Source organism: Mytilus californianus, unplaced genomic scaffold (genome assembly GCF_021869535.1).
Source record: "Mytilus californianus isolate M0D057914Y unplaced genomic scaffold, xbMytCali1.0.p SCAF_3, whole genome shotgun sequence".
Classification (NCBI taxonomy): domain Eukaryota; kingdom Metazoa; phylum Mollusca; class Bivalvia; order Mytilida; family Mytilidae; genus Mytilus; species Mytilus californianus.
The window spans coordinates 117,931,681-117,959,158 of record NW_026262679.1 but is presented as its reverse complement, the minus strand read 5'-3'; the positions used below and the strand labels follow the sequence as shown (position 1 = coordinate 117,959,158).

Here is a 27,478-nt window from a genome sequence, read left to right as displayed (position 1 = left end):
TTACAACAATGCAGGGGATTACACTTTAATTGCTCTATAATCTCCTATGGCTAATTAATTTAAAATCAGATTTGCGTTTATTTTACTTAAATCACTAAGTAAATATTTGAATAACGATACATTCCCTGGTTTAAAGGAAATACACCATCACATCTTGACAAAAAATCCATTAGGCATTTTCTTTATATACGTTTTTAAAGTCGGTCCTAACTTGTATAAATCAGTGTGTTTAACTTTACAAGTAAAATCATCAATTATGCAAATGCATATACGACAGGAGTTAAATGATAAGAAATCTTTTTACCCAAGAGATGAGATATATAATGTACGCTATTTAATAAATCACGTTCAATGCTAATATCGAAAAGGAATCCCTACGCTAACTGTTAAGTGAATACAATACAGTGGTATGTCCCAAATCAAATACTATTTTTCCTACAGTCGCATATTTGATAACTGCTCTATACTTTGAGGACATTATAACCGTTTATTGGCTGTTGTGCGGGTAATTAATTATGTTACCATTATTTTCATTGGATTAATTAATTGCAATTTTATATAGAGTGTTAGTTCTAAAATGACGGGAAAGACATGTGGTTGAAATTGAGAGTCAATAATGGATGTGTAGATAATTTTACTGGTAAATTAATCTGTTTATGGATATTAATCTGCTCTGCTTTAGGTAAGTGTATCTTCCATTTACTTAATATATATTTTTGTTTAATTAATCGTTTGTTTTTATGTTTATTCATCATTTGCTATTCTGTTTTATTTTATTTTTGAGATACATATTGCATTTTAGTCATAATCATGATACAAATCTCTTTGAAACCCTCAGTTGAAAGCATGTTTTTTTTTATCAATTCACAAGAAGATTACACTCCGGATAATACCAAGTTAGGAAAAAAGGTATGGTGTACAAGTTGCTTGATTAAGACATTCAGTTTTGAAAGAATACTATACACAATTATTACCAATTTTAGTACATATACTATTTTTCTTTCGGTTCTTGCAAAATCATGCAGGCAATCCAAATATCAGTGGCGGATCCAGAAATTTACATGGGGGGGGGGGGGGGGGGGGGATCCCACTGACTGCCATAAGAGGGGGCCCGCTCCAGTCATGCTTCAGTGGTCCCTAAATAATCAACCAAATTTTTCCCTCAAAACCTGCCCCCTCCCCTACCCCCAACCTGACCCCCCCCCCCCCCCCCCCCCCCCCCCCCCCCGCATCAATCCGCCTCTGAATAACATTCACTGATAAAGTTGTATCAAATACAAGATAACAAATATCACACTAAATGAATTGAAAAATTAGAATTTATTTTCAACATAACCGGTATATTGTGTAGGAAACCATATACATTTTACGGTGTGCATGATTCGGATATTTCAATGGATATTCAACGATAAAATTGAACGACAATTAAATTACATGTATTACCCACAAAGGAAACGTTTGGAAGTTCGGAACATTTCTAAATTAATTATGATACTGAACTTAATAACTTGTTTAAAGTATTTTAGCAGATATTAACGATCAAAAGTGTTTTATGTGATATTAACGGCTAGGATTTTATAACATGTTGTATAAATATTTCATTAGTTCATTAATTACATTTAGAAATAAGTCAACTAGAACATCCAAAAGAACACATAAGTACTAAACATATTTGTATAAGCATTTACAAAACTGAAGTTCTGTAATAGTCGGATCACATTCAAATAAAAACTTGTGTTTGATTTTTCTTTATAATTGACATTCCTCTTTGAAAAAAAGCATCAAAGTATCAGATTGTGTTGGATACATAGGTTTTCTTTTAATCACTATAAATGTTTTAATTTTATCAGTGTATTCGATGTTTTGATCTAAATTGTTGTTCATTAGGCAACCCTATATCAATGTAGGGTTCATGACAACAATACTATGTGAAAAGTCGCATTTGAGTCAGATTGCATTAAAGTAACATTTGTATTGATCTTGTATATTTTTACTTGAATACCAACTTTTATGTAAGATTCCTATAGTTACCTAATATAAGATAGTTACTATTAACAGTCTTTCATTTATCCACGCCAGGTGGAAACTATGTTGTATCTTTTATTTAAAGCCTATTCGTTACTAGTACAATACTTCCATCTTTTTATTAATGATTTATACGACTATATGTCGCGGACGATTTATTCGTAACAGAAATAATGTTATTTGCCTTTTAGTAATACATCTTATACGACAAAAAACTTATAGGAAATACCTAATCTACTAGAGAGAATGGGGATAAGAGGTTACAATTTAAAAGACAATATGTGAACGATATACATGTAAATCAAAACGTACGTGACAGGAGTACTTATCAACAAAATCATCCAAAGACGAACGGCGAAAACCAAAAATATATTCAAAAGCTAAGTACATCAAGATTTATGGAAACTGTGAGTAATATTAGGGGTTTCATAAGGGTTAGCCTATCCGACTTTTCATTTTGCACCCGTCGTCTTGTCAATTGCCTGTGATGATCAGTATACAGCCAGATTGACAGTTAAACAATGCATCCATTTGAATGAACAAATCATATTGAGATAACTTTATTTCAGATTTTCAGTTAAGCCAAGTCATCTAACTTAATTTCATGACTTGTATTGATAAACAGTTCTAAGACATAAACCTAGCTATTAAAATAAAATATAGAACTTCTATTGATAAACAGTACATCACTATCAGACGATTTAAACTTCATAATGGAGATCAGAATACTAACTTAAGAACTTTCTGTCTACCAGTAAGTTTATCACAATGACAGAAACACTCGGTATAAGAATAACAAAAATTCCGTCATCCTAGTATACAGTCGGATTAATAGGTCAACATATTGAAAGAGTCCAACTTAGGACATTACTAGATAGACATTTCAACCTGTTATTAGAATGTCAATCTAAGTTAAGACAATGTCAGAATGTCGTGTCAACCTGTTAAAAGAATGTCATGCCGACTTTTAAGACTCTGTCAGAATATCATGTCAACATATATTTATAATTTAGGTTAAATAAATGTTATAATATAACATTTGGTCCTATTCTAATTTAGGTTAGTGTTGAAGTTTACAGTTTGGTCCTATTTTTTTTATTAATCTGTTTTATTTTTTATGGATAATGTTCACAACAACCCTCTCAGGGTCTTATTTAAGTATTGGGGTAGTTTTCAAAATCAAAACTATGTTGTTCGTTTGATAATGGTGACAATACAGCATTGATTATTTATTTAGATTTTAGATGCGTATAGAGATGCATCTTATTTTATTGACGATACCCTCCTTTAAAACATGAATATGAAATATTATGTCAATATTAACTGAACATGACATACGGTTAATTCTGAAAATTAAGATCAGCAACCTTTTCAATTCTGTATCCGATATTAAAAAAAAAACAGTTTTATTTTTTAGTGAATCGATATTCTTAATTTTAAGTTGAGTCATGGCAACAGTTCTGTTGCTTTGTTGTTAGTTGTTTCTATGTTTTAATTGGTATTTAGCAAACATTAGAAAATGTTATACCTATTAGTAAGTAAAGGTTGGAATCTCACTAAATATGTTAAGATTGACAGGCAACAGATATCACAAAATCTTGAAGTTTACATCATCACTCCATGATGCTTCCAACTGATAGAGAGAACATCGGTGTCTTATTAATGTTTTAAATTGTTGTAACAAATATATGTAAAGATCATCTTTGATATAACGTCGATAACAGATAAAAACAGATCAGCAAACAGAAAAATAAGGAAAACAAAGAAAAGAAATCCTATAACTTTACTTGACTTGTTAATTTGAAAACCGAAACAATTTAAAACAGTCTACTATTATTTTTCAATAACGGAATATGCATTTTTTAAAACTCGTCTGATAAATCAAAAGTGTTATTCATTTTGTGAATTTGTTCAATGAATGTGAAAATGGAGCAGTGAAATATAATTTTTAAAGTATATTAAGTATAGACGGTACTATATATCATTTTTGTGATTTCTCTTTGCTCGAAGTGTTGTATTGGGACTGAAGATGTCTCTAAATCAGTTAAGTAAGCGTAAAGGGGAAGGTTAATAGAAAAGTCATCAGTTATGAAAGGTCCTTCTTACTAAATAATGAGCTATGAAACAAACCAAAACATATAGAAATGTTCTTTTGATCAATCTCGTTAGTATTCGCTTAAGGTAGATAGGGTGTCTTCCTCCATCTTGGATTTTGAAATACCAGAAAAAAATCGGTCTAGACCTTTAATAAAATGTGCAAATTTTGAGAGTAGTGGGTAATTCATGTGTAAGAATTTTCATTTTAATATAGAAAATGACATGTTTTATTATATTTATGGTTGTATTTTACAAAAAAACAGAATACTTTTGTTTGATTCAATTTTTTCCAACTTTGCCACATAAGGGGAGGCAACTCAAATGTAAGGGCAGATAATTCAGATAAAGTTACTTTTACAATAGAATGTGTTAGGAATTTATCTATTTTATTATGTAGCAAGAAAACGGGCCCGGTGATCCCATTTTTTCTTTTTCTAATCTGAAAGTATAATATTAGAGCTATCTTCTCATATTTTATCTCAAAATTCTATGGTATAGTTTTCGTTTTATGGCAGAATATTGCGTTTTCCATGCATAATCTATACAAAATCTGTCAATTTTGCACATCCTGTAGCGTGAAAATAAGCCCCGTGACCCATTCTTTTTATTATTTTTTTCAAAAAAGCATGATATAAACTACATTTTGGCAAATTATTAAAAAATTCTATGGATTATAATTTAGACACCCCATCTACCTTAATTTGTATTGTTTTGCTATGAACTGTAGAATAAACCTGTACTATTATTCAGACAATACTGATTATGTATGATTTGTAAGTAGCATTACACACCTGGTCAAAGTACCGGTGGTAAATATCACCATAAATTGAAAAATTCTTTAAAAAGAAGATCTGTCTAAATTAATGATATTTTAAACTTTCAACTTTGCTCCAATAAAGAAGAGCAACAACACTAAGAAAACTGGAACACGAAAACATCTAGATAATCTTTTCTATTTTATATAGAATATATTTTATTGTTTTCTTTCCTCTATGAATTGACGTAACAGTAATCTATGCCAAGTCAGTCATGCCATGTTTCATTAAGGCATTTAACATAATATTTGTACCTGAACGTCTATGTTACAAGCCGAACTCATCTTATGAAGATTATCAGTCTTAGAAATAAATTAAAATATAAAAATCAGAGAAGTTTTTATTCTCATTTCTCATTTTGCATAATTCTTTATGGAGATAAGTATTTAACGATAAGAAATTAGACAATCATTAATAAAATTCTAAATTATCATAACATCAACTGTAATATTAAAAAAAAAAGAATAGTTGCTACTCGCGAAAACTGCGTGATAATCAGAAAAGAGAGAAACATTTGGAACACATCTGCAGTTTTACTCAAAATAAATGTTTCCGAGTTCAGTTTGTTAAAAATAATAATTTGATGTGAGAATTGTCTTTTTTGTCGAAGGAAGGCGTTTAGTAGAGTGACAAATCAAGAAAAAGTCGCTTATTTAAAGAGTTTAATGGACCGAAATACCTCACGGCTGAAAATTCACATGCAGATAGAGTAAACATTATACTTTCATTTTAGCCCTAGTTTTCCCACGGTGCAGTTTTTTGTAAAATTGCGATAAAGTGTGACTTTCCGATTTTTTTATTTTTCATTTTCAAACTCGGGAACGCTTATAATAAATTCCCGAATGAATAAACCATCAAACAGTTGTTATCAAATGAAACAGTTATGTGTCAGCTTTTATTCAACATCAAACTTTAATATCACATGAACATATGAATTGAGTAAATTGGACGATTTTCAAATGTATGTGACATTTTTTTCAATCTTACCGTCTGTCAAAGTATGTTACTTTTCTTATATATATTACCAGTAGTCAATTTGCCCAAAAAATAGATGAACAACCAATATGCAAGAAGTTTTAATAATAGTAAAAGTTTAAGAAAGCATACAAATTTACTTTTACGGGCCTTTTTATAATATTCATCATAAAGCAGTTTTACTATTCAATTTTCACCTCAATAAGTCTTGTTGCGCTCCCTTTTCCTATTTTCCCTTGACTTATGATTTGCTGTGTTTTTACAAAGAATTAAACTGTGTATTTTCTTTATTTTCGTATTTAATATAGATTTTTATCAATGCTTGTGTCTAGATTTTTGACTTAGTACAGATTTTATGTTTTAGTAACTTTTGAGGTGTTTTATTTTCTTGTTGAGTTTTTCGAATAGACTAATTTTAGACCACATTGGTACACCGCCGAGAAAAAACCCCGGAAAATAATGGACATGAGTCCTGTTAAATTTGCTCACTAAATGCCGAAAATGAAAATGCGTTATTTGCCAAATTTCTGCAAACGAATACAACAGAAAAAGGGTAAAATACTCTTTTAAATGCAATAGATGTGAGACAGGGTACTGTTTATCGCCGCCTTTATGATGAATTTGATTCAACCAAAATGAATCCATTAGAACAAATAAAGTATCATAGGTCGTGTTATAAAGCCTATCCAAGTAGAAAAAAAAATTGGAAACGTTTCAATTAGGGAAAGACCAATTCTCAACAGCGAGTGCAAAACATTCCGTGTATGAATCAAATTGCGTTAAAACACGCTCTATGGCATTACCATTACAGTGGTCTAAATGTTTATTGAATTCTGTAGACAAAAGTCATTCAAGCGAGATCAGCAATTAAAGCGAATCTATTGAAAGTGCCGATAATATCTTAAATGCCGCAAAAGACAAGTCTGACTATCCAATGGTAAGTTTACTTTCTATAGATAACTTCAAGGACAAGCGCGGCACTGTGTCATTCAGCATGCATTACTAACCACATGCTGAACTTGAAAACGGAACTTTATTATGATGCTTCAAATTAGTCGGAGCATGACATTCCTTTCCAGAAAGTCTACACGATGATCTGTTTGTGAAAAAGAAAGCATTTCGTTTTGTAAATGATTCCATACATCAGGAAGATCAGACCCTTCATGATGCGTCAAAAAGTTTGAGAAGCAGTTTACGATCGCTCAAAATTTCAAATGAATATTATTCATCTCCTTCATAAGTTTCTATCCCTACAGCTTTACAATTTATACCTACCTCTTTGATAAATTTTCTTGCCAGGTTAATAGATGACAAATGTTTTCATTTTGAATGAAGAATGATTACAATTCACTCCCATGTGATACTGTACGGAAATGTATTGCTTTAACTGAGTGTGTGATATCCCTGCATAAAAACCAGGACACCTCTTTTAGTTTAGCACTGGCTCTTCAGCTGCATCATGAATATGGTTCGAAAAATCTTATTGAAACTTTACATTCACATGGCTTTTGCGGGTCGTACACTGAGGTTTCTTCAATCAAAGACGCAAGGTTGTTTATACATGTACACGACATATGCAATGTTATTGGACCAGTGATGTCTAGCACCCTACCAGCTGCTCACACTCTAACGGGATGCGATACGACGTCTTCTTTCTTCGGAATTGACAAATCTAGCTGGTTCTGATATTGAAACATCTATTGCAGTGGGAAGACAATTTATCGCTGATCTATATGACCCCAAAGGCAAGGCTCAATCAGTACATGCTGATCTTAATAAATTGATAGTGAAGTCAGCGCTATCTAAGGATGCTTCTTTAGTGTGACTACCTCCTTCAGAGGCATCATTCAGAGAACACATTTTTAGAGTTTCACTACAAGTGTTAGTCTGGATGAATGCTCATATCGCCAAAACACCACTTAGATCACCTCTGGAATATGGAAGGACAATGGGAATAGCTCCATAAATCAAGTATATTTTGAAGGGCTAATGTCTTCCGACTTTCTACAGGAGCTTGTTTGCACATGCAAAGGCAAAACTATTTGTAGCAAATCGTGTGTATGCTATGAACAAAATTTGTCATGCACAAGCATTTGTGGTTGTCAGGGCAGTGATGATTGTAGAAACCAGCTTACTCATCAGACTGTTAGAAGATTGCAACGATGAGGATGGTGAATAAGTTTTAATCTTAATGTCCAATAAGTCATGTGTTTGCTGCAAGTGGCTTTTTTTACTTGACGTGTATAGGGAGGTTTTCTCTCTTAACAAAAAATAAAAAAAAGAAATATAAAATGATTTTTCCGACCTTGACGTGGTTGGTGGGCTTGTAAACCAACTGAAGACTTTGTCGAATATTTTGAAATTATAACATGACATCAAATCGATACATTTTTGTCTTAGTTTTCCGTTACCACTTCAAATGGACGTGCATATTGATGTCAAGTGTTACAGAAATATACACAAATATCTTCATTTTTATCATAATCTCTGTGAATCGTGTTTGTTTGATATATATCGTGCTTTAAAATCGATTTATGTCAAGAGTATGCTCTCTATTCCATTGTTCGTGTTGTTTTATAAAAAAGGGGACACACATTTTCGATATGATATTGCTCTCGTACTGATTGACCTATTAACATAAAATAAAATGCATATACTATCGTGTTCATGCTAACATTTATGCATCAAGACTATTTTTTATAGTTCCAACATTCTTTTGGGTTTAAAAAAATAATAATGAATTTCATCATTTTTTCATTGAATCATGGACCGGGTGTTAATTATACTGTACTTATTTCTCCTTTGTTCTTTATGGCATGTTAACAAAACTTTCCCAAAAATATCTTTATATGTTGTCATATATTATTACACAGCTAAATATTAAATATAAATATTTTTTGTCGATAATTTCTGTAGATAAAGATAATTTTTATCATTTTCTTCCATGTTGGATGCGGGGGTATTTATCACTACTGGCATAAATATGACAAGCTGAATTTGTGCAACACTCCCAGAGCATGATTCCATATAATTTTTTTCTCATTTATCATGAGGGACTACCGAGAAATTGTCCAAAATGTCAAAAAATTGCGATTTTTTTAAAATCCCCCCTTTTGACCTTTGACCACAGTTTTCAAACATCTGCACCACTTTGGCACTCTACGACATGCCTTAATCAAAGGGTATTATACTTATCTTCAAAATAAGACCAAATTTAGCCGTGAGGTATTTCGGTCCATTAAATTTTTAAATTTACATTACTTGTTACCGTACTAGTTGTAGGTTTTTTGAAATAAAGATAGTGATAATAATTCAGCTTTTTTAAATGACTACTGGATTGAAACTTTTTCAGACATCAAATATTAAAGCACTAGATAGGTTCTGTTTACCCTAAAATAAAACCACCTGTTGTGTAATTGTGCTAATTCATGTTAATGGTGGCATATTATTTTGATTTGGAATTCATAATTATTTACAGTTGTAATAAATTAAGATGAAACACAAACATTACAGAGAGAAAAAGATTCAATTATATAGGATTTTTTTATATCAATTATTATTTTCGTTGCAAGCATTGGCAAGAAAATTCATATTAAGAACGTGTATGTTTTAAAAATTCAAGAATGGAGAATTGTCAGTTTAGTAAAAGATTAAAAACTGTTACAGATAGGTTTTCAAATTTATTAATAAGTTCTGTTATAGGGTAGATCGCAAGAGGATTGAAGGCTACTTTTAAAAATACCGAACACTGGCCAAAAATCAAGCTTATAAATGACGTCAGAGAACGACGAACGAAAAACTACGGAAAATCATTATTGCGGAGCCCATTAGAAATAAGATACATGTAATATGTTATGTTGCTTCCTACATTATGTTTTCATGCATGGTTTCACTTTCTTTGCAATGGCTTTGCCACAGCTCGCTCAGTTCGATATTACAGCTTTATGTTTCTCAAACAATATACATATAAGATTTGATATGTATAGAAACACTCTGACATACTCTTACGACTAACACATGGATATCACTGTTTTTAATCCGTATATATTTTATGGTCGAACAAAAATGATTAATCAATGTTATCTATAATACGGATATAAAACACAAATCAAGTTGTAACTTAATGACCACAAAATACAAATTCTGATTAAATTGGTACAACACAAATGACACATGTTTTAACACTGAATGGATCAAAGAGATTATTGGCTTATGCACCCACTGTGAATTAAATGAATGAATCGTTTTATGTTTTATTTATGAATACGTGTACGGTAAATGAAATTGTTTTCTCTTACAACGGAATAATGAAATCTACACCAGAACCAAGGAAGGAAAAATGGTGTTTGATTTTTCTGTATAATGTATAATTTAAATGTTTCAATACTTTTAATAAAAATATCCTTCAAAAGAAGCCCTTGAATAAATATCTGACACACAAATAAATACCTGCTTCTATTGTTGATAGAAAGCAGAATAACCGAATGAGAACATGTCCATTCCTCAATCAGGTTACATTTGTATCACCTTTACTCACCGTGTATACTAACGTCACCTTATTTTCAATTCTAGCACGTATCTTAAAATTATGTTCAATTTTAATATATGTAGGCATTTTATCATAGATTGTTAAATAAATGTTTGTATTACTTAAAACGTCAAAACGGTTGAGAATTTGTCCATTTAATACGATGGGAAACCTAAATATGTTATTATTCCAGGTTTATTTTGCTGTCGACCGTATTTTTCCTCAACGTTTTTCATTTGTAAAAATAAATCAAAAACTTATATTTTCTGTTAACTAACGAATATTAATGAATTCTGTATTTCTACTGTTATTATGATTTTTTTATAATTGAAAGATGGAAGTTTTGAAAGAAAAAAGAAGTATATAGAAGTCTTAAATTATTTCTATCTCAAAGAAATAATAAACGTTTTACTAATTAAAAGTTGCTTTTGTTTCCGAGGATATTAGACAAAATAAATACTTTCCTTCAAGCGTTTGATCAATTTTGAGTTTCAGTGTTTTCTATTTGGTTGGAAGGGGCTTCGGTGGCCGAGTGGTCTAAGTAGTGCATAAACTGTATCACTAGCCTGTCAACACTGAGGTTGTGAGTTGGAACCTCCTCACATTCATGGCAGATGCGTTTGACTCCAATCTTAATTGGTTAGGATTGCCAGTTTCCTGCCAAATGTCGGTGATTCTCTTCGGCTTCCTCCGCCAATAAATACTGGCCATTGCGATATCGTCATAAGTGCTAAAAGTGGCGTTAAACACCAACAAGCAATTAATCCATAAATCTTCGTTGGATTGACATGTGTCCTGAAAAAAAATCTTGGTTTCACTGCAATTGGAGTCAATAAGTTGTAATTGATTATACTACCATGTTTGTCTGCCTGTTTGTTTGTTTGTTTGTTTGTAGTAATAACTTGTGATATTTTTATTGATGTGCTCAAGTTTCAATGTACTTTTATCTAATGAAAGATTCTGTTTAAATCATATATTACTTGAAATTAATTAATTGCATAGTTTGCTTCTAATGAAACATTTTTACTTATTTACGAGAAGAATAAATGGAATGTTGAATGCCGTATAAATATAATAAGAAAACTTTGATACTGTACACATTTGCTGCTGACAAATCCTGTTGTTTGATTTGCACTCAATTAACATCTATTACATAGTACCTGCTTATCACTACTCTTCCTTGCGGAGGTTGTCATGCTTCCCAGTCAGTAGTGATTGGGGTTGTACTCAAATAACATCTATTATATAGTACCTGCTTATCACTACTCTTCCTTGCGGAGGTTGTCATGCTTCCCAGTCAGTAGTGATTGGGGTTGTACTCAATTAACATTTCTTATATAGTACCTGCTTACTACTACTCTTCCTTGCGGATGTTGTCATGCTTCCCAGTCAGTAGTGATTGGGGTTGTACTCAATTAACATCTATTATATAGTACCTGCTTATCACTACTCTTCCTTGCGGAGGTTGTCATGCTTCCCAGTCAGTAGTGATTGGGGTTGTACTCAATTAACATTTCTTATATAGTACCTGCTTACTACTGCTCTTCCTTGCGGAGGTTGTCATGCTTCCCAGTCAGTAGTGATTGGGGTTGTACTCAATTAACATCTATTATATAGTACCTGCTTATCACTACTCTTCCTTGCGGAGGTTGTCATACTTTCAAGTCAGTAGTGATTGGGGTTGTACTCAATTAACATCTATTATATAGTACCTGCTTATCACTACTCTTCCTTACTGAGGTTGTCATGCTTCCCAGTCAGTAGTGATTGGGGTTGTACTCAATTAACATCTATTATATAGTACCTTCTTATCACTACTCTTCCTTGCGGAGGTTGTCATGCTTCCCAGTCAGTAGTGATTGGGGTTGTACTCAATTAATATCTATTATATAGTACCTGCTTATCACTACTCTTCCTTACGGAGGTTGTCATGCTTCCCAGTCAGTAGTGATTGGGGTTGTACTCAAATAACATCTATTATATAGTACCTGCTTATCACTACTCTTCCTTACGGAGGTTGTCATGCTTCCCAGTCAGTAGTGATTGGGGTTGTACTCGATTAACATCTATTATATAGTACCTGCTTATCACTACTCTTCCTTACGGAGGTTGTCATGCTTCCCAGTCAGTAGTGATTGGGGTTGTACTCGATTAACATCTATTATATAGTACCTGTTTATCACTACTCTTTCTTGCGGAGGTTGTCATGCTTCCCAGTCAGTAGTGATTGGGGGTTGTACTCAAATAACATCTATTATATAGTACCTGTTTATCACTACTCTTCCTTGCGGAGGTTGTCATGCTTCCCAGTGAGTAGTGATTGGGGTTGTACTCAATTAACATCTATTATATAGTACCTGCTTATCACTACTTTTCCTTGCGGAGGTTGTCATGCTTCCCAGTCAGTAGTGATTTGGGTTGTAACATTAATTACGATTATGTCACTAAATGGAACAAAAAAGTTGTTAAATATTGTTTTATCTCGGCCTCTAGTAAGTGTTCTATAACTTAGCAATGCGTTGTGCTGTTATACCGCTATCCCAAGTCAGATGAAGGGTCGGGCGTCCGCTAACAAGTTAATCCCTAAATTATAATAGACAGACAAAGTTAGTAGAATTATTGCCTTTTCAGCCTGATTCCTATATTCTGTTCTTGCAGGTAAAGGGGGATTTCAAAGTTAGTAGAATCATTGCCTTTTCAGCCTGATTCTTATATGCTGTTCTTGCAGGTAAGGGGGGATTTCAGCACTCTCAAACATATTAACCCCGCCCCATTCTTCTGTGCTGTACCAAGTCAAGAGTCTGTAATTCATTGGATTGTCTTATTTGTTTTTCGCTAGTCGTTTTAACATGAATCAGGCCGTTGGATTTCTCTTTGAATTTTTTCACATTTTGTCAATAAGCACTTCATCAAACCGCCATATATCGGTCACCATGTTAATTAAATCAGACATAAAGTCTAAGCTGGGCGTCCTATATATGCATGTTGCACTACTTGTGAATTAACATATACAGGATATTCAAATTCCAACACCGTAAAACTAAGAAAAAGAAAACTAACGATTCTGTCATTAAAAGATATCTACGTTTCACCTTCTGACACATGTTTAATAACTTTGTCTGATAAATCTTTAAGACTTTCAGCATGCTACATATAAATTAAAAATTAGATGCGTCAGAATTGATACACTTGCACCTATTTATCAAATTATGTTGTTATTTCAAATAAATGGCTTTGTTAACGGCTTTTAATGAAAACTGTTTCATAAACCATTTATTTTTAATCTAACATATATAATAGATCATGTTTCAGTTAATATAAAACGAAGAACATTAGGTACAAATGTGTATATTTGTAAGATGTATAGGTTATAATGATATAAATCGACTGTTTACAGGTAGTTGTTAGGTGCTCGGTGCATTAAATAGCCATTTAGACAATTTCAACAGACTACAAAATAACCAAAACCATATCTTGTAGTAGAAACGGCCAAATATTTGTAAAGGCAGGAGATCATTTTTTGATATTTGACAAAGATACAGTGTTAATCAATCATTGTGTATTACGCCTTCTCTTGATGTGTGTACTGCTTTCACCGTCCATGAAAAACTGCGTTGATGATGATGCAATGACGGCGTTGTTGCCAGCGGAAATATAATATTTTCGGCGTTGTGGTATCATTTTCTTAAACCAATATTTACCAAAAAAGATTTATTTTAGAGTGTTTCAAAAAATCATTCAAATGTTTTTCACTCTGTGTAAATTTGTCAAAAGAAAATTATCCTCACACCTAGTTAAAAACTGTTTTTAAAATATCTGTCAGTCATGATATTATACAATTATAGCCTTTGTATGAGGTCGATACGAGGTTATATCGACCTAAGAGAAGCATATTGACTGAGGACGAAGTCCGAGGTCGATATGCTTCTCTGGGTCGATATAACATCGTATTGACCTCAACCAAAGGCTACAATTGTTATATTATTAATCAACAACTATAGCATGAACAATGTAAAATTGGGGATTTCTAGAATCTATTTTTAGTAACATGCTGTATGCCCTGTGCAATATGCTGTTTTTGACCTACGAAAAGCTAAACACAACAGTATTGGCGTGCAAACTGAGCAAATACAAATGTACATGTGATCAAGTTTTCACGAATCACAAATCCTTAAAAATATTCGATTAATAATATTAAGTATGAACAATATCTTTATATCTATCGCCGTAGTATTGTATTCTGAAGTATCATTATATCGTATGCAATGGTATTATAGCTATTATATTCTGAAGCATCATTGTATCATATACAATGATATTATTAATTCGTATATTTTAACTAATTTGATTCGTTCAGGGATAGTCACATGTTAAACTATATTTTCGAAGGTAGAGAGAAAACGGCGGATAGCAAAATGCATATTGCACGGCAAAAAGCATATTGCACGGTTATTTTTAGAATATCTAAAAACCGATATACTTTGTGACGTCATGTTATGAATTTCATGATATTGTTAAAAGTTTTATAAAAAAAATATCTATGATCGATTATTTGAAGAAAAAAAATCTTCAAATACATAACATGTAAAAAAAACATCAAAAAAGTAAATGAAATAACAACTAATCTGTTGTTATTGTCTAGAAGACAATATGATATCTATAGAATTACAACAAAATCAAATGACGATTTTGATACAAATATGGTCGGAAATTAATAATATAACAATTATAGCCTATTTATGAGGTCAATACAGGATATATCGACCCAAAGAAGTATATCGACCTCGGACTTCGTCCTCAGTCAATATACTTCTTTCAGGTCAATATATCCTTGTATCGACCTCCTACAAAGGCTATAATTGTATAGTATCATTGCAACTGTATTGTAAAGCATCGTTGTATTGTATGCTATGGTATCATTGCCATTGCATTCTGAAGCATCATTGTATCATTGCTATTGTATTCTTAAGCACAATTGTATTGTGTGCTATGGTAACATTGCTATTGTATTCTGAAGCATCATTGTTTCTTATGCTATTGTATCATTGCAACTGTATTCTTAAGCATTATTGTATTGTATGCTATGGTATCATTGCTATTATATTTTGAAGAATCATTGTATTGTATGCTATGGTATCATTGCTATTATATTTTGAAGAATCATTGTATCGTATGCTATGGTATCATTGTAACTGTATTCTGAAGCATCATTGCATTGTATGCTATGGTATCATTACTATTATATTCTAAAGCATCATTGTATCGTATGCTATAGTGTCATTGCAACTGTATTCTGAAGCATCATTGTATCGTATGCTATGGTATCATTACTATTCCATTCTGAAGCATCATTGTATCGAATGCCATGGTATCATTGTAATCATATTCTGAAGCATCATTGTATCGTATGCTATGGTATCATTACTATTGCATTCTGAAGCATCATTGTATCGTATGCTATGGTATCATTGTAATTATATTCTGCAGCACCACTGTATCGTATGCTATGGTATCATTACTATTGTATCATATGCTATGGTATCATTACTATTGTATCATATGCTATGGTATCATTACTATTGCATTCTGAAGTATCATTGTATCGTATTTCATGGTATTATTAAGTCTCCCAAACAAAGTTTGGAGACATTGTTTTTGCTCAGTTCTTATAATAATTATGTCACCCGATCGACAATGTGAGGTGACATATTGCTTTTTCTCCGTTTCTTCATTATTATTATTATTCTTCCAACATTTTTGTCCGTGCATTTAACTTTGGAATTTCCAAAATGGCTGCCATTGCCATGGAAACCGGAGAAAAAGTTTACCATTGGACCCTATGGGAAAATTCTTTCAGTGGCATTTACTCACTTAACATGGTAGGCCAAACACCGTGATTCTTTCATGGTATGTTCCCTGTCATGTGCCAATGTGGCATCTGTCTTTGAAATTGTGGAAACAGACACTGTTATCATGGAAACATCACAAATACAAAAATGTCTAAAAATTTCAAAATGCTCCAAATTTAATGAAACTTAATATAATTGTTAACTGGCAAGTGAAGATGAGACTTTTGACTTTGGAATTTCCAAAATGGCCGCCGTTGCCGTGGAAACAGCTAAAGTGTAAAAAAAAATCAAAATGCTCCAAACTTAACAAAATTTTACAGAAATGTTAACTGGTATATATTTATCTAGCATTCGACTTTAGAATTTTCAAAATGGCTTCCGTAACCGTGGCAATGGGGGCAGGTGACATCCGCTCTTGCTTGCAATGGCAATTCTAGTTATTATTCTTCTTCCTCTTCCTCTTCCCTCTTCCTCTTCCGCCGCATTTTTAAATGAACTTGTCCGCACCCGTTCTCGAAAACCGCTAGTCAGATTTACTTAAGGTTTCACAATATGTTAGACTAACATGTCTAGTGGGGCAATCAGGGTTTCGTTTGTGCATTGAGGTCTAAAAAGGGGTACTTTGAGGGGCAAAAAGAAGGGAGGGGTTTACTATAGAAACCCTATGGGATTTTATATTTTTTATTTTCAAATGATTATAACTTGAAAACAGTAAGTGATAGACACAATCTATATTATTGAAAATGTTCTACACGATAAAGCACATCAAATGAAATAAAGGGTTAGTCCCCAGGGGCAAACCTACCCCCTGCCATTTGACAAAGTTCTAATATCTTGTAAGTGGTCGAGATCCCCACCCCTAAACCATATATATTCTGGTTTGTCATGAAACAGCACATCAAATTATATAAGAAATTAGTCTCTAGGGGTCACCCCACCACCTGCCATTTGAGAAAGTTCTAATATTTTGTAAATGGTCGAGATCCCCACTCCTTAACCATATATATTCCTGTTTGTCATGTCACAAATATTCGAATGATATATAGGGTTAGTCCCCAAGGGTTCCATCACCCCCAATGATCTTATATCTTGTAAATGGTCGAGATCCCCACCCCTAAACCATATATATTCCTATTCGCCAAGTCAAGAAGATTTGAAGGATATATAGGTTCAGTCCCCAGGGATTACCCCCTACCCCCTGTAATTTGAGAAAGTTCTAATATCTGGTAAATGGTGAAGATCCCCACCCCTAAACCATGTATATTCTGGTTTGTCATGCCAAGATGATGTGAATGATATACAGGGTCATCCCCAAGGGGTCATCCCCAACCCCTGTCATTTGAATATGTTCAAATATCTTGTAAATAGTAAAGATCCCCACCCTTAAACCATATATATTCCTGTTTGTCATGTCACGAAGATTTGAATGATATATAAGGTCAGTCTCCAGGGGTCACTAATGCATATCACTTTACTGGACCAAACCAATTTTTACTGGACTTTGCCCAATGTCCGGCGACCATGGGAATGACTGTAATTATGTGAACTTTGTTTGGGAGTCTTCGTAACAGCATCCTGTTACAATCATTTCTTGTTGTAATTATATTCTGAAGCATCATTGTATCGTATGCCATGGTATCATTGTAATTATATTCTGAAGCATCATTGTATCGTATGCTATGGTATCACTACTATTGTATTCTGAAGAATCATTATATCGTAATTTGTGATTTTGATATCATTGCTAGCGGGAACGCCTAATTTTTACATCGGAAACTTCTAGTTATAGATGTAGTGATTAAAAAGGGGGATAATATAATGATCACCTATGCCCTACATGGGAAATTTATAATTATTGATGTAGTGATAAAAGGGGGGTTATATAAGGATCGCCTAACTCCTACATTGAAAAGTTATTCTCATAGATGTAGTGGTTATATATATATAAGGATTTTATAGAATTGTGTAGTGATTAAATGGGGGGGGGGGGTAATTTAAGGGAAAGTTATTGATAAAGGGGGAGGGGGTTACTAGAAAGATCGCGTATGTCATACACGGGAAAGTTGATGGAGTGGTGAAAGAAGGAAAGGGGGGTTAAAAAAGGATCACCTAATTCCAACATCGGAAAGTTATTAGCATTGATTCAATGATTAGGGGTACTTAATATAAAAATCACCCAATTCCTTAAATTATAGATGTAATGATTAAGGTAGGGGACATACTATATGTATCCCCTAATTCCCACACGAAAAAGTTATAATTGTAGATGCAGTGATTAAGAGGTGACTTCATATACGCATAGACTAATGCTACTTCGGAAAGTTAGTATTATTGTTTAATCGTTTTAAATCGCTTTTGTTGTCATTTGGTTTGTGTTAGTGTTTTTTTTTTTTTATTTCAGAACACCTCATCAGGTTTACGATAAAGACTAAGTGTTTTTTAATTATTCCTTTTTGATTACAGTTCTCCAATTTCATACATTATAACGTGAAATGTATAAAGGACTGGTGTGTCTCTACAATTAAATGTGCTTGGTTCTAATTAAGAACTACATTGAAGCAATCAACATAAACGTTCGTTACAGTCAAATATACATAGGTTACATGTTTGTACAACCGAACGCTGAGATCAAGAATGTTATATGCTGACAAAAATACTTAGCTTTAGGTAGCATGCACTTTTCACTTACTTAGAGATATACCCCACATGATGTAGACAATCTCTTACTTGACAATGTGTGATATTCCCCATATATCTAATGTAGACAACCTAACTTGACAATGGGAAATATTCTCCATATATAATGTAAACAATTCCTAACCTGATCCCCGTATATGGTGTAGTCAATTCCTTACCTTGCAATGTGTGATATTCCTCATATATGACGTAGACAATCTGCTGTACATGTAACCTTACAATGTGTGATACTCCTCATATATGACGTAGACAATCTGCTGTACATGTAACCTTACAATGTGTGAAACTCCCCATATATGATGTTGACAATTCCTAACCTGAACCCCGTATGTGATGTAGACAATCAGTACATGTAACCTTACAATGTGTGATACCCCCATATATAATGTAGAAAATCTCTAACCTGAAAATGTGTGATATTCCTCGTATATGATGCAGACAATATCAAACCTGAAAATGTGTGATATTCCCCGTATATAATGTAGACAATCTCTTACCAGACAATGTGTGAAATGTAGACTTTCTCGAACTTAGAATGTGTGATATTCCCCATATATAATGTAGACAATTCCTAGCCTGACAATGTGTAATACTCCCCGTATATGATGTAGACAATAAGAATGGAACCTGAAAATGTGTGATATTCCCCTTGTGAGATGTAGACAATCTCAAACCTGACAATGTGTGATATTCCTCATATATGATGTAGACAATCTGTACATGTAACCTTACAATGTGTGATATTCCTCATATATGATGTAGACAATCTGTAACCTTACAATGTGTGATAAATATAAGATAAATAAGGTCTACAAACACGTCAAGTAAATGAAAAAAAACAATCGACTCCTTATAGGAAATTATACCCTTACATTATGAATATAAAATTTATGTATGCTTTTTAATCAATTTTTCTAAAATCAAGAACAGCTAAAAAATAACTGCAAACTCAAACATGGTCAGCAAAATAAGATATACTAATAAGGCAACATAAACCAAATGATAAATCGACTCTTTATAAGAGTTGTGTGTTTTTGGCAATTATCTTGAATACTATGTAAACACCATATAATAATATAAAAATAAGGAGATGTGGTATGATTGCCAATGATACGACTATCCACCAGAGTTCAAATGAAGTGGATGTGAGTAATTATATGCCACCGTACGACTTTTAACAATGAAAGCTCATACCGTATAAACGGCTATTAAGGTGGTACATAACACTACAGGGAGATAACTCTGTAAAAATCAGCTGAACGTTTTACTCACGTTCTAATGTTAAGGAAATAATAAGCTTCTCAATGATCAAAATTAGTGTTTGTCAAACTGTTATATATCCAATGAAATTTTTCCGATAAAGCGTGTGATTCAAGTTTTTTGAAATTTCTATATTTTTGTCAAAGGGTCAAAGTAAATATTTTGTCAAAATTTTATGAAAATTAAACGAGCCAAATTAATTTTAATCAAGGTGTTTGGTACCACCTTAAAGGACCAGACATGCAAAATGTGAAACAATTCAAACGAGAAAACTAACGGCCTAATTGTTTACAAAACAATTTACGAATAACAAATATGACAGACATGAACCAACGACAACCACTGAACTACAGGCTCCTGACTTGGGACAGGCACATAAAGAATATGTAGTGTGAGCGCTCAACCCTCCCCTAATATGGGAGAGTGGTGTAACAGCACAACATAAAGAACAAACTGTAAAAAAAAACAGAAGCAATTGGCTTAACACAAAAGATCAGTACGAGTCACAAAAACAATTTACATAAAAACATAAACATAAAAACTGGACCTGTAAAGTTCTCCTTACTGAAAACTCAAGTTTCCTTATCAAGAATATCTCTTGCAGACAAACCTGCAACAATTTGCAAAACACTATAAATATTTTACGACGTGTGAATATAATTATTACATGGTTTAAAAGTTAATAGACATCATTGTATTTCTTGAAAAGTAAGACAGCTAGTTAGAGAATATTTCAAATTACTATTTATAAAACTAAGTTAAAACAATTACATTTCCATTTACAAATAACATTTACGTACGTTTGAGATGAAAAAAGGTTATAACGTCTTCTAAACTCATTAAATTAGAGCGGCAACATTTTGATGAAAATGATCTAATAAATGAAAGAGGGCGTAAATAAGCCAACACTGCATGCAAGTTTCATTCGTCTGACAAAAATACAATTTTATATGCTTACAGTGTGATAAAAAACATATCGATTAAAGAATACGAATATTTTATTATTGTTTTCTAATCTAATAATGAATATAGGAGTATTACCAAAATTTAACAAAAGTCTTTATAAACACCGCGACATGTTTATGTAAATTATGTTCTGTGTTTTGTAACCTCTTTATGGGCATACGATACAGTTTTGATCCCACGGTGATTTTTTTACGAAAATTTGCATACAAACTATTTTTCACCTAGTCAATTCAAATATGTAATAAAAAATATACCTTCATGTGCTACTTTAAGGGATAAATGGGGTGGAAATTTTAGACATTTAATCAAAATTTCGTTGTTTTGGACATTTCTATCCTTTGGATAAACATACCTAACTTTTTTGGTTCTTTGGAAATAATCAATTTTTATTAAAGTTTCATGATTTCAGAAAAAAACGGTATATTTATCTAATTTAAAAAATTTTCATCGGTGACTTTTTCATAAAAATTGGTACAAATAATCTTCATATGTAATAAAACCTAGTGTCATTTCAAAAAAGAGGGGTCCATGAACTCGTTTTCAAGTTAAATCAGTCTGAATGATAAAAATCAGTCGAAAAATGCATCTTTTCCAGATATGTCACAGTTTGACGTCGCGAAATAACATTTTACGTTAGCAACGTCATTACCTCCCATGTAACTGTATCGTATAATAATAATAATAATAATAAATTCTTTATTTAAAGAGGGTAACTCAATTAGAAGTAGTCTAATTTTCATTGAGGCCCTCAAACAAAATACATGTATACAGTTAACATTCATACATTCGATTCATATATTAAAATACAATATATATTACTTGTATATACACAATTCAATCATTCAAACATACAAATGGCAATAAATGGCAATAATTGGTAAAGTTTTGATTAAATTTTCTTATTCTTACAATAAAAGAAAGAAAACAAATTATTCGACTTGCATAGAATTTTCAAGAAAATGATTATAACAATGTTTCTTAAATAATTCCACATTTCGACAATTTTTTATTTTGAGTGGTAAATTATTCCATACCTTTGTTGCAGAATAATGAAAAGATTTTTTATAAAAATTTGTATTTGGTCTTGGAACAAATAGATCATTTTATCCTGCAATCGACCTTTCTACTATACTAATACAGGTGTCGGATAACACGAAGCGATATACGTATACTAGACGTATATAGTCTCCTGGTATCCTGCTTCTGTTGCGAGCGAACGGTTATGTCAAATTACTGTTTACGTCACAGTTCAATTTGGGGTCCTCATTGCGGTCCGCGTTTAAGTCATGTCGATTTCTTTCAAAAACAAATTCAACGATTGGGATGGGAAAAAATGTACAAATTTAATTGCAGGATAAAGACAATAACTGTTTAGTGTCTTTAAATATCAGCTGTATTTGTACTCGGCTCGAAACAGGAGTAATAGCTCGCTGAAGCTCGCATTACACCTGTTTCTTAGCCTCGTACAAATACAGCTGATATTTAAAGACACTAAACAGTTATTGTCTATATTAGAGACAGACCGTAAGTTGTGGTGTTGCACATCATTAATATTTAGCATTTTTAAGTAATCAGGTGTTAGTCCATTTACAATTTTATACATTAGAATTGATTGTTGGTATTTTATTCTTTTTGTAAAAGATAGCCATTTTAAAGATGAAAACATAAAATTAGATGGAACAGAAATATCGCATTCAAGTATAATTCTTGCTACTCTTTTTTGAAGTTTTATGATTCTATCTGAATCTTTTTGTAATAAATTTCCCCAAACTGAACTACAATAGTCTATATATGGTAGAATATATGCATTATAAAATAGTTGTCTTGTGTATACAGGCAAATATACTTTAATTTTAAACAAAAGTGATATTTTAGATGAGATAATCTTGCATATACGATCAACATGATCCTCCCAGCTTAAATTTTCATCAATGTCAATTCCAAGTAATTTGAAAGAATGAACATTTTCAATACATGTTTCATTGACGGTAATACATAATTCTGATAGTTGTGTAAGTTTTTGTTTTGAACCCAATTGCATACACTTATGCCCTTATATAGAAAAATTCACAGCTTTTCCGAGTAGAATCTTCTCATAAAGTAAGCATTCTAACAAATACAGTACACATACAATGTACGTACACGTAAACCAAAAATGATTATTGATAACATGAACGGAACCAATTTTTACTGCACCAGATGTGCATTTCGACAATAAATTTCTCTTCAGAATGAAAATATACTTTCAAATAAAGTAAACATGCGTACAAATGAAGTAAGTGTTCGTACAAATAATTGCATAACATAGAAGTTTCATACGATTCCGTAATTTTGATTGGCCGAGGCATTTCAAAAGTTATATTTTATTTCCGTATACTTACATTTTATGTATGTATTATTAGAATCCATCATTTTGATTGGCTGACAACGATCGTGAGGATTTCAATATCATATTAAATTTCCGTATAAAATACAACAGCTATGACTGCGCATGCTATCCTTGACAATGTTAAAACAATACATAGAGAAACAAACGAAAAGCTAAGGCTGCTTGATATAACTCTAAATTTAATCGTTGTAGCATAAAAATGTATAAGAAGAATTGAATGCTTCTTTTTATAATTTTATAGGGTTATAAAAGCGTTGGTCTTATAAAAGCGTTGATCGTGCACACACTATTAGAAGGAAGCATTTCATAGGCGCTTCATACAAAATGTTCTTCGTCAACGCTTTTACACCCCCAAAAATTATAAATAGAACCATTCTATACTGAAATAAAATGCAACATCTATTACTGAACGTGATCTCCGTTACAACTTTAAAACAATGCATAGAAAAACAAACAAAATAGTTGATTTAACTCGTAATTTCATAGTTGTAGCATTGAAATGTAAACATTTGAATTGAATGCTACTTTTTATAATTTTATAGGATTTTAAAAGCGTGCGCACAAATTTTAGTACGAAGCGCTTAATTATTCCGCAATTACTTCTAAATTACGGAATTATATAGAAACACAGATAGAACTAGTATTCAAGTATAAGTAATGTATTTAAATTGATTTGCAAAAGTCAACATAGTTTTACAAACAGTTGAACATGATTTATAATCAAACTGTACTTGAAAACACATGTATATCAAATACTTCAATATTCAGATGCTTTAGATATGACTTCTCAAAGTTTCACTGCGGGGAGTTTAACGACATTGGATGACTATTCGTGGGGGTCTTGTAGAGTCGGTATTATACAATCATTGATACATGTAAGTAATGAATGACTGTTCGTAAGGATTTGCAGGGTCGGTATGAAATGATAATTAGTAAGCAATGGGTGACTATCCGGTTATGTATGAGATAATCATTAATAAGCAACGAATGACTATCCGTCAGGGTCTTGCATGATCGTTATGAGAACCCCACTAAAAACCGGGGTAATCTTAAAGGGTTCAGAGTGCCTGCTCCACTAGTCACACCCGCCATTGTTGTATAAATCATGCAATGTACATGTACACATTTTATTTCACATGAGAAACAACGGTTTTTATTCGATTTATAAGCTCCAAGAATGACACAAAAGCCTTACTTCATGACAATTACATTACATTATGGTAACCTGGTAACCTAATACATGTATTATGACGAACGATAATGGTCCTTCAACAATGAGAAACTAAGAATTTAAACAAACAATTGTCAACTCAAAGTCGAAGAGAATACTTGTTGTTTATATTTACGTTTGTTTTAAATGTTCGCTATTAAAGTAACAAGAATAAGTCTTAGAGTAGTCACTTTCATTGGTCTGAAATGTACTCGAAAATAAGTACTAATATATTAAAGGCACAAAGTACGAAAGATAGTATCATACTAAACACTATTACAGGATTATTATTTCTTAAAAAGAATTTTAAAATCCCGGATTATATAACTGTACTTTTATGTCCTTTTTTCAATACAATCGGTCCGAATTAAAATTTCCTTCCAGTATTAATATAACAATATCATCAGTATGTTCTACTTTAAACTTAATGTTGGAAACCAATAGGGATTGGAACGGTATTCTATTTTCATTCATTGCATATCCGTTTAATAAGGAAATGAATGTGGAAATTAATCTTGTTTTCCCTTGTTTGAAAATATAGGAGATATCATCATTTAATGATTTTCTTCAATAAAACGATGGAGGTATCCCTTGAATAAATATGTTTTTATGAAATCAATATAGAGTAATATTTCTTTCAACAATTTTAAGTGTTCTTAATGTTAACTGTTCATTTACAGGATTAAAATGAACATAGAACATTTGTTGATGATAAATAAATATTATAAATAATGGCAAATCAATTTACAGATAAAAGCAACCTGCCATTTCACTTACTATGATCAAGTATAGAAAGATCTGATAAGAAGCCACCAGTTTGCATAATGTTTAGGATAAAACTTACGTTTAATCAGTTTTCGTTTTTTTTTATAATATTCTAAACTTAACTATGTTTACAGGTTTTTATGTTGTAAATTGCTAGATATTTATTTCAATACCTTGTCAAACAATAAAAAACAAAACAATTAAAGCAGTAGACATTAAGAGGTTAACATGACATCCTTAGGAACTGAATAACAAGGTTATGCCTATATGCACGTCATTTGCACTCTGGTGGATAGTTGTCTCACTGGCAATCATACCACATCTCTTTTTTGTCGAGATGTCGAAAGCGAGACATAGTGATCCTAGATTCCGTCGTCGGCGTTTGCGGCGTCAACATTTAGGTTCAGTCTGTGGTTACAGTTTTTTTTAGACATAACTATGTCAATTAACTTTGCCAAATCTTCGTGGAAATTTATGAAATTTGGACAGAAGCTTGTTTATGACCAATATAAAGTATCCAGAGCAAAATTTTTAAAATATTCATTTTCATTTTTCCGAATTTTTTTTGATAGATGGACTTAGTTTTATTACAGTTAACATTTACAGACAGCCTTGGATTAAATTTTTTTTACATGATAATTTGTAAACCTTCATGGATTGTTATGAAACTTGGACAGAGGCTAATCTTCAAGACCAAGAAATACTATCTAAAGAAAAAGTTTGATTTTTTTTAAATTCTGTATTTCATTGATAAATGGACTCGTTACACTTTTACACTGACAGCAGCAATCGCAGGCGAGGCACAGGGTTCAGCGGTACCCCTTACGAATTGTTTTATTTTGTTTACCAAATTTGTCACGCTACATATCGCTGCTAGTATACAAAATTTTAACAGAGAAAATAAAAGATCTGCCACTGAAACCAAATATCCTATTAGAAAAAAAACTAACATATAACTAAAAACAACTAGCGAAAAAGTTTGGACTCAGGACAGGAATATAAACATCTTTTTTTTTTCAATCAATAGAATAAAAAGTTCTATAAAAGACCGTGCGATAAAGATCAGTGCAGAGGTAGCACTCTACAATATACAATTATTGTGATTGGTATAAAATATAAAAACACAAATGAATTACAACAATATACCTGATAAAAGTTTGCTCGCAGTTACTTAAAGAAGAAATAAATATAAAAAAAATGTAAAATGTTAATAGATATAAAAAGATGTGGTATGAGTGCCAATGAGACAACTCTCCATCCAAGTCACAATTTGTAAAATCAAACCATTATAGGTCAAAGTACGGCCTTCAACACGGAGCATTGGCTCACACCAAACAGCAAGCTATAAAGGGCCCCAAAATTGACTAGTGTAAAACCATTCAAACAGGAAAACCAACGGTCTAATCTATATAAAAAACAAGAAACGAGAAACGAGAAACACTTATAAACCACATCAACAAACGACAACCACTGAACATCAGATTCCAAAACCGATTTTTTTTCTTTCACCATTTTACTTATTTTTTATCTAATGTGCGAAACTAAAATTAACGAAAACATCATCACGAACTTTCTATCTAAAATTTTATTCTCGTGAAAGTTTATAATTTATGTTTTTCTTTCTAAAAACAACAATTACTAATAAGAAACTTTTATGAATGGCTTTTACGTTCCAAGGATGATATTCTAAATTCATAAGAAACTTTTTTGAATGGCTTCTTCGTTCCAAGGCCAAGGATGATGTTCTATACTCGTAAGAAACTTTAATGAATGGCTTCTACGTTCCAAGGATGATGTTCTACATAGCTCATTGTAACAAACCAATGTGCTTCTGTGCATTTGACACTTCGAGGGAAATCATGTGTAATAATTAGAATAACATGCTTTGACGTTGAATCAATG

General features: G+C 32.2%; 1 protein-coding gene across 1 annotated transcript in view; it reads left to right on the top strand.

Moving 5' to 3' along the window:
* Window positions 1-300: 300 nt before the first annotated feature.
* The window catches only part of LOC127735947 (zwei Ig domain protein zig-8-like), a 64,123-nt gene continuing 36,945 nt past the window's right edge, over window positions 301-27,478 (top strand). The window contains exon 1 of the mRNA XM_052246401.1: window positions 301-682. Within this exon, the coding sequence (XP_052102361.1) occupies window positions 592-682 (91 nt within the window). The 5' untranslated portion in view covers window positions 301-591. The remainder of the gene's footprint in view (window positions 683-27,478) is intronic.